Below are 10093 nucleotides of genomic sequence, written 5' to 3' on the forward strand. Positions count from 1 at the left end.
ATTATAAGTATAGCGGCTTATGGGTTATCGATGAGTCTGAACAACATTTAGGCCTAAGCCTAGACTAAGTGATAGATATACTGTAGGCATATATAATATGAACTATAATATCATATAATAACATAGCTTGATAACGACTTATAGTCGAAAGTACTCGCTGGTTTTTAAATAAATTTTGTGGCATATATCTGATACCGTTTGACTCGTTATTTACTATATGTATATTGCCTATGTAGCACCACCTTTACTATATATATATATATATATATATATATATATATATATATAGGCCTATATATATGTAAATCATCATAAAAGGTAAATACAGTATTCGAATTAAGGACATGATAGTCCATCGTGTAGCATAGCTATCTTGATTTATATTATATATATTATATATATATATATATATATTCAAGCTAATTTGCATGCGCCTATTACCTAATCATTACATCTTATTTTATTAAAGTAAAGTAACATGAATAAAATGTATGTTTTATCATAATTTTGTAAAGGTAGACTTCTTACAATCCTCGAATCATCTCCAACACGTATCTGTATACATTTTTTTCTGATAATAAATGCACACAACATCAAACGCATCTACATGCGTCGCTGGTTATCTTTTTTCGCATCTCTCTTGGGTTGAATTCGTGTATTTTTAAAACTGAAAAGGCAGAACGCGACGACAATCTTAAAAATAATAATAATGATGAAATTATGTACATTGGATAAAATATCTATGTCGTAAATGCATCTACTTGAGGATAAAAGCCACGCTGCGGTTTTTTTATTTTTTATTCAGTCGATTTTGTATTCAATATTTGTTTGACGTATTGTCTGCTTCGGCTAAGGCGATATTACTGACGGATCATACATGTTCTTCGTCATTTTTAAGACGCAGGCATTAATGTAGAAAATGAATATTGGTACAAACTGATAAAATTTAATATTTCCGGCAATATACGGTAGTTAACATAATAGTATAGGCCTGAAGATCAGATACCCATTATTTAGGCGCAATGGTCCTAATAAAATTAAATGACTAATAATTATAAATTAATGGTAAACACAGCAGAAACGCATACATCATGAGGTGAAATGGTCCGACATTACGTACACATGGGCAAAATGGCTTAGCACTCACTGCGTCGTACGACCGTCGGCCGACAAAAATCAACTCGGTTTCCTGTGAGCGCAAGACGACACGACCCTGTCTGTTGATTGTCGGTTGCACCAGTCTGAACGGATCGTCAATAAAAACGATCCGTTGCACGCGCGTTGTGGCTTGCGTTCTCATGTCGTACTCTTATTAAACTGACATTGGCAGGTTTGTTTTAAACCAGAAAATATAACACGGCATGCTCAACCATTCACTGCTGGACCACCACAATTACTATCCAGAAACCTAAGCTGGCTTCAGAGAAGATTACATGCAAATGCGTGACTTCGTTTTCACTTCATACAAAAATACAAACGGACATTATGAATGGCTTGGATTATGTTCAGACACGGAAGTGCGTCCTACATATTATTTACTTCAGTGTGAGCAAAAACACTGGATTGATATTTATTTAGCTGCTGTTTTAATAAACGAACAATGCTTTCTTACAAGTGCATGCTATAGCAGATAGTTTGCTGAAGTGTCCTCAACCCGGATGAGCACGTCTTTCTATCAGCTTTCATAAACTACCCCCCGGGAGTTGTTAGCCTCTTCAAAACAACCCTTGCAATGTTTAGGAATTTAGAACTGTAGTGCATTGAACTACATAGGATGAACCCAGTATCTTCTATAGAATAATGTGGATGGAAATTTTTCGGGGGGAATCGATGAGAGGAGGTTGGGCTGTTCCTTTGATTATTGTGACGGTCCAGGGGCTATGGCTATATTTGATCTCTTCGTAATGTCTTTTCACATTTGGTTAGTGATTTTTGTTGGCTGCTGCCCTGGGAGGATGTGGTTGGGAGGGGATGGTGTACAGACGCCCTTTTTACCACCCATTGGATGTGCCACAGAAGACAGATAAAAAAATGGTCACATATTATGCGTGGACAACTGCCTGAAGTTGACAATACGGCCAGAATTTTTTTAATTCAAGTACAGCATGAACGACAAAGCATCGTTGGTTTTACGGCGCGAAGATCGAAGAGAACATTTGACACAAATTAATAAACAAGTCCGAAGACTAAATTCTGTTCGCCTCAAGCTTATGGCTTTTAGCTAATTAACATTAACTATAATAAAGATCGAATGTATCACTATCATATACGGTATACAATCTTGCCAACCTGGTCCGTATCGTCATACTGTTTCGATGTTTGTATGCTATCTTGGCTTGTTTCCAAGCCACACCATGGAGCTACTTTAAACCGGTAGTCCACTACCATCATTTATACCAACACCGGTAGCTCTGATGTGGAATGCTAATTAATAGCACGGTTGACATGAAAATGACTTTATGTTCAATCATGCTGATCACCAAGCACCTCATGGGGCTACCATATTAGGCGAGACTTTTTTTATTCCTTGTTTCGCGAACCTATTTTTTTTTTAAAGATCGTCAGAGGCTGGAAGAAAAAATAAATAAAAATAAAATTTTGTTTTTTTCTTGTTTAGCAAATAGTTTTGCCAAAACCACCCCGACGGAGGATAAAATAAAAATAAAATGTTATTGTTGAATGTAAACAGTGTAGTAATGGGATGGTTAAATGCTTTAAACTTATATAAATAGGAAAAAATATACATAGGCCTCTTATCTTATTTTTGGAGATTTCAAGGCAGTGGCGGCCTTAATAAAGATAAAGAAAAGCTTTTACGTTTTTCTGAAATTTCCAGTTTTTCGCGGCGGCGGGTGCGCTAATTGGCCAAAAATAACATTTTATTGTTATTCTAAGTTATCAACATTTGAAGGCGGCGGGTTCGCGAAACAAAGTATAAACAAGTCTCGTCTTAAGGTACGGTACCGTACTCTTTTTAAAAGCAGGCCTATTTTACTCTTTCTAAATAGCGATTATTTAATAGGTTATTGAAGGTCATATATTAAGAAAATATCACATGTTTAGTTGTATTTCAGAAAATTGTATAGTAATACCCATCGTCTTGTATATTAAATGGCAGGGTACAGTAATTGCATTTTATATCAGGTAATAATAGCCTAAATAGCTTTATATTTGTCCAGGGAATTTATATTTTATTGTAAAAACTTCATTTCAGCCATTGATGCACAATATAGGGCACATTTCTCTGACGAAATAAAAGAAGTAGATGCCTTTCTAAAACGCTAGAACTAAATAATCATTGATCATGTTTCTAATAGATTATGCTCAGATTTTGATAAACATATTAAAAATGTATATAAGAAATAAAAACAAGATTGATACAGTACACGATATTAAGTGGTTTGGATTTGATTTAGTGCAAAAACAATGTTCCTTATAATTTGAGCAACAACAACGAAACACTTCATTGTAAGCTAAATTGAGACATTTTTACTTCAACAACCGCAAGTCAATGTCTTAGCCATCAAATCACACCTTCATGGTGAAAAATAATGACTACACGATGGAGGTATTGTTTGCAAAGCTAACTCAAACAACACTGATAAACTTTGTTGTTAATCAAACATGAACATTGTTAGTCAACAAAACCATATTGTCAATTGCAAATTATAAACTAATATTCCTTTGACTCTCCCATTTCCCTATCAAGGAAAAATTGACCCACATCTTTCCCAAGAACAGGTAGGCCTCTTTGTTATAACATTTTAACAGGAATAAACCAAGATACAGTATGTGCACCGATACTCCAAAGGGCATTGGCTGGTTGTCTCGGAGCTAGTGAAATGAAGACCTATCTGTATTACACAGTACTGTCGCGATGAAGAATGTTTTGGACAATGGAATAATAATATAATAATATTGTAATAGTAATTCATGAGACTTGGTATTGGTCTATGGGTAGTATGCGGTGTTACAAGAAATAGGCCTGTGTCCCATAAAAGGCACTCCTATGATACGACAATAAACAAAACATCTTCTATATTCTGTGGTAAACCTCGTAAGTTTCGTAATAATTTCATAACGTAGTACCAACAATGTATGTACACGCACTCCACATCAATGACGCCACACTTGCGTCGCCGGTGTTTGATATGCATAATTGTGTTAATTACTACAACATTAATGGTGACAATCTATACTTTTAAATCCATAAATGGAATGTAGAATAGGTGCACTGGGTGCTCTAGATAATAAAATGTTGGTTAATAAACCGCGCTGTTACTGTTTTCGAGTTGATCGATTTGATTTACCGTCCGACAGCTGGTGATCCGAGCCTAGGAGTCTCTTCTACATCAAGTATGGGAACAGCGAGTGACAGGCGTTGATGATTTTACTAATAATACGCTTAACCATGTTTAAATCAGTCACTGATTTTATATTATCCACTCGTCAAAGAGCTAATGTGAGATGTTTCTTTTCGTGGCCCAAAATGCGTGAAGCATTTCGTGAAAAACAATTAGCCGGTAATTTATACAGGAAATAGAATACTTTGATTTATAGGCCTATGTTTACAATGGCTTGTGAATACTATATACATAATATCCGCGACAATGCCAACAAATATAAACCACTTGTGCATGACATGTAAAGTACAAGGTCCGTTTGTACACTAAATGAACACAGTATGACTTGGAGTTACATAGCAGTGGTGGCGCCAGCAGGGGGAAGGATAAGAGGGGAGGGGGAGGATAAGAGGGAGAAATATCCCCACAACGTCGGATAGGCATGTACCTTCGTCGTCCGGCGCCACGACGAGGAAGTCAGACTATATTTATTTTCCTATTAAAATGACTTTGTTTTGACTGACAATCCCTAATACAGTAATATTGTTGTCTAAATGGACAATTTTAGGTCATTCTAAGTAAAAAAAAACTCTAGACATGAACCTTACCATGGATTTTATTCCGGGACCCTGACAGAGGCTGTAGTCGACCCCTTGGTTAGGACCCTTATCGGACTAGTCGGACTCATGTCGGCAATTAATGTCTGGAGCCACCACTGCCATGAATATCCTATACTTAACCTACAGTACGGTACCTAGTTTTGAAGGAGAAAAACAAAAAAAAATCACAATTCGGAGGTTCACCGAAGCTCAATCGTAGCACGAGGCTTAACTTAGCGATTTTATTAGAACAAGAATCAATCAATCAATCAATCAATCAACAAGAATTTATATAGCACCATCCAAGGCAGAATGCAATGTCCAGTGGCGCTATGACAATGGCATTACTCAAAGTGTCCATTAACTACTGATGTTAAGGTAGGATGATTGTGATAGACTTTATCGGTGAAACTGGGATTCTTTTAACATCAATCTTCTCTTTTCGGAAGAATGTAAGCTGAAAGCATTACACCTGCATGGGCTGATTTCACATGGGACCCACGTCTTAAAAGAAGCTATGCTATATTGTAACCTTGGATTTGTTTATCCCCCAAGCTACTCCTGCCACCCCACCTAACTGAAACATAAGAACAGCGATGGACTTGAACCAGGGGACAATGGTCTATGTCCATGATTCAGAACACACACACACACGGTAGCCCACTACTCCATTATCGATACGGAACACAAATCGAATTGAGGTACTGTAGATTCTTCATGGAAATGTATCAGGTAAAGTATGGAATGCAACAGTAACAATGTCAACAAGAGTGCTAGTCACAAAATGAGACCTACTCAACATATTTACAAGCAATCTAACAAAGGAAGCTTGGGAGATCTTCAGCATGCAAAGAAGATCGAGTGTCAGGAAAAATTTGTTTCAACCTGACTAATTTTGGCGTGATAGGCACATGTGAGGACGTCAAAATATGACGTAAACACGAGGTAATGCAACTCAGTACAAAAACTGTTTGTGTTAACGTCTTATTTCTTTGTTCTGTAGGACCATCCCAAAACAAAATGAATGTTAAGTAGTGATTAATTCATTACAAATATTTGTTATAGTTATGCAATCTTATTTTTAAGGACTGTGAATAATGAGTCGACTAATGATACTAACATAACTAATGTTTTACGACTGAAAAAAAAATGTGGATTTTGTTTGTCAGTTCCTTGTCACCTTCATCCACAGGAAATGTTCGTTCCATTCGCTATACATAAAAAGAAAAATAATGACACTTACAACACAACGGGATCTATAAAGATATAGAAAAAGAAAAACACGATACGAATAAAGCCAAAGGTTAGCAAAAAAAAAAAAAAAACTACGAATAGGCCCATTTTTTTTTATTTGCGTGTTCGTGTTGTAAGATATTATTTTATTTTTTATATAAAGCTATAACTTGAAATGACATTGAGTCTCATTCTCATCCATTTTTAAGTGGGCAATTCAGCGCATTAACGAGTATGTAGGCTATCATTAATTTTTACAATATCACAAAATGCAAATTGTATAGAAGTCACTTTTCGTAAACGACAGACTACAGGCACAAATAAGAGAGATGAAATTAACTTGCACGACATTTGATATAGGAAGGCCATGCAACTCCTTATGTTTCCTAATCATCAACGATTTTCTATTATGTTTATTATTCATAAATGTGCGTATTCATAAATGTACGTCTACTTGAGCAGTCTACTCGATATTTTATACTGGCGTAAAATTTCATTTATTCCATTCAAACTTAACGAAAATTGATGGTTGCCGGCGATGATATCTTCAAGAAGCAATTAAGAAAACGAATGGAATTTATTAAAAAGAATTGGTAAAGAAAGATATATAAGACGAACAATCGTTCAAAATGTCTATTTTTATTTCAGATACCATTGCAAAAAGTGTCGTAAGAGATTTACAATTCGTCGTATATTTCCCAATATTGAATTTTAGCAACGAAAACTGACAGGAAAATAGAGTATATTTGTGAATAATGTCGATATAATCTTGTGTATTAAATACCGTACCGTACAATTTTTTTTTTTTTTTACAGGATCAAGTTTATCCGGGTTAACTCGGAGCGAGATGTGTGTGTGGAAAAATTATCATTTATGAACAACCTGTAGCTGAAGACATGACTTATTTTGCACACCGGAAAAACAACTTAAAAAATACTGAACATAGGCCGATTATAAGCTATAGACGAGTCTGTAAAAGAGAGAATGGCCTACAGAGCGGAGACCAAAACCTTCCTATTTATGACAAATACGGCAAGTGATCTGTTATGTAGCGTTGCAATCATCTAGCAACCGTAGGACTGTGTTTGGCGTATGCATACCCATGGCATACCATAGCCTATCAGTCGGCGGCGCACAACAGATGTACTAAAGTGCTAGAAAATCACATAATCGGATCTGTCCCTTGAACCTCTCCTGAGGACCACCCCTTTTAAGGAGACAATACTAAAGGTCACATCTTTTCGGCGGATGTGAAAATAAATTATAGGGTAACTCTTCGATCAACCCCGGAGAGATACCCGTATGAAGGGGACACTTTTGGTCCTGAATGCGTTTAAATTGGCGTGCACATTTATGCTACGAGTAGGCCTTAATTGATATCATTACAGTATATTGCGTGCAACGCATTTAACCTACGTGTACGTGCGTGTTCACGGGCCTCGTTCGCACCTATCTATCGTCACATAGGCCTACCTATCGGTAATTCAGATAAACAGTACAGTAATCTTTACAGTTTTCAAATCCCTCCATATATCGACTATCTGTGGCATAACTTTTTGGTAGGCATATTGCTTCAGATAAAGAACTTATTAGATGACATTGAGAACTTTTACTGGGCCTATTAGTTATTTATGCATCTTTAATAAATCCTCAAATAATGCTTACCCCTAGATCTGGTAGATATATAGCTTAACACCTCTCGTGCGTATGCATCTTTATAAACGTCGTCTTGATTATCGATCAATTTAAAAATCCACTCATAGTTTTTACCAGTTTTGTTGAGCCCTTTCTGGACACCGCCACACGCAAAGTAAAAGTTACGAGATATTATATCAGGGTTATTAGTTTTCTCGTCGTTGGCAATGATCAACCCGATATGTTTCCAGTCGTATAGTTTAAAAAACGCGTTCAGTGATTCCCCCATCCTCGTGTAAGGTGACTCTACACGGGTTAACATTTTATATTCCGTTTGTTTGTCATCGAAATCCGGTGCTAGAGCTCCAACGGTGATCACCGGTATGTCCCAACGACCAGCAAGTCGAATGGCAGGTGCGGCACTATACTCACAACAGGGTCCAAACATAGCGTTACCCCCCTGTTCATGAAATTCCACAGTGTCTATCATCGGCTGGACGTGATGACACTGTGTGTCTTTCCATGTTATGTTCCTCGACAAACCTGATAGCAAACCACGCCTGTCCACTAGTTCCCACGCTATATCTGCGCTAGGCCGTATGAGACTTGCCTTGAAAGGTGTCTTGTAAGGGTACACGTCGTTGTAAGTTGTCATGAACAGCAGTCTAAGTTCATTTTCGTTATTCCCGGGTAATATACACTGTGCCTTCTGCGCTTCCGTCACGGCTAAGAGAGTCAACAATAAACCTAGGCACAACATTGTTCCGTTTACTCACGATAGATAGATACAAGAGCGACTTCCAACTAACTCGTGAATCGAGAACGGCGAATCATATAAACACTTGACTAACAAACGTAAAACGAGGCCCAAATCGACGTATGCACGGAGACCACGGGTACATTACTAATTGCACTTGCCTCAACATATCGCGCGATCATTCGCAAAGTAAATGGTTTTATCTATGGTTGGTGGATGTCAATATAGAAAATGAAAAATAGATCTAAATTTAATACAAGTGAGTAACCACGAATGGTCCACTGTGGTAAGCCGTAAACACAGTCGTGAACTTTGTTACAGTGGAGAAGTCAATCTATCGAGCAATCAATAAATCAAGCAATCATTCAGTCATCAATATGATTACCGTATGTCCTGTCTACTTGATTCAATACTAATGTGAGAATGAATCTTTTATTATATGGATTTATATGAAGAGAAAACACAATTCTGTCCGAATAATGAGCGATTATTATCAGTCGAAACCGATGCATAGACTTTCAGTTTAATGAAAATCTCGAACTTTCATTGGTAGGCTGACGCAGTTATGTGTTGCATTCGAAACGAGTGGGGCTATTATTCTTGAAACAAGGTCTACATAATGGTACAGAAAATCACATCTCTCGAGTAGATACTGAAATTAATTTCCCTAGAGCAACGTAAATGAAAAGTGCTGGGCTGCGGAGCGCTGGCTAAAATTAATTTATTGCAATGTAAACTAATTGTAATTGCGTCGCGCCTTAGTCTTAGGTGACCGCGACTACTGTTTAGCAAAGGTATTTGAGTACAGCCCATACTGTAGTCTGTCGCTTTACACTTCCGCTGCTAGTAGGCATATACAGTACTCTTGTATAATGATAATAATCACGAAATTTGAGGTCAAATATGTCCAGCCAACCTTCAATATTAGTATGATTCTGGAGTTTCAATTTCGATGTTGCTCTAACCGACCCAATCTAATCTACACCAGGAAGGGGGTAACAGCCTCACTGATTGTCGACATGACCCGACGTTCAATATGTAGGACTATCATCGTACAATGGTAGCAGTACTATGATGTATGAACTACACTGCCCGGTAGGTCGTTTGGTCAAATAATTCTATACCTCACTAACTTAGTGGTACCCTTATATTTGGCGACCTAAACGATGCAATTTCGTGTGCAATTAACTACGTATTTTATTGAAGATTGAGAATTGCGATAAAAATGTGCGACCAGGTGGGGGTCAATTAACAGCTATATTCGTTACACGCTAGTCTTGCACGACATATAGTATTAAACTATTGTGTCGCGTTACAATATCTTTATAAGATATAAGATGGAGGGCACGTAATTCTCTAGTAAAATAAGTGATTTGATGTATAGGTAGAACGTGACTGAACTGAACAAAATAGTGAACAAAAATAGAATATGCTACTGAAATCCTTCAACCTTTTCAGTCATTTGAATTTAACAGTGTATCTTTTAATTTGAATTTAACAGTGTATCTTTTAAGCCTGTATATATA

The 10093-nt window shown here is 36.9% G+C and overlaps 1 protein-coding gene across 1 annotated transcript; it reads right to left on the bottom strand.

Moving 5' to 3' along the window:
- Positions 1-7305: 7305 nt before the first annotated feature.
- LOC117108099 (atrial natriuretic peptide receptor 3-like) lies at positions 7306-9300 on the bottom strand. The gene has a single exon (XM_033249993.1). The coding sequence runs from the start codon at positions 8568-8570 to the stop codon at positions 7815-7817; it is 756 nt and encodes a 251-aa protein (XP_033105884.1). The 5' UTR covers positions 8571-9300; the 3' UTR covers positions 7306-7814.
- Between the last annotated feature and the right edge of the window lie 793 nt (positions 9301-10093).

The sequence above is a fragment of the Anneissia japonica genome, unplaced genomic scaffold (genome assembly GCF_011630105.1).
Source record: "Anneissia japonica isolate Jap-2015-1 unplaced genomic scaffold, ASM1163010v1 scaffold287960_len3192837_cov198, whole genome shotgun sequence".
NCBI lineage: Eukaryota > Metazoa > Echinodermata > Crinoidea > Comatulida > Comatulidae > Anneissia > Anneissia japonica.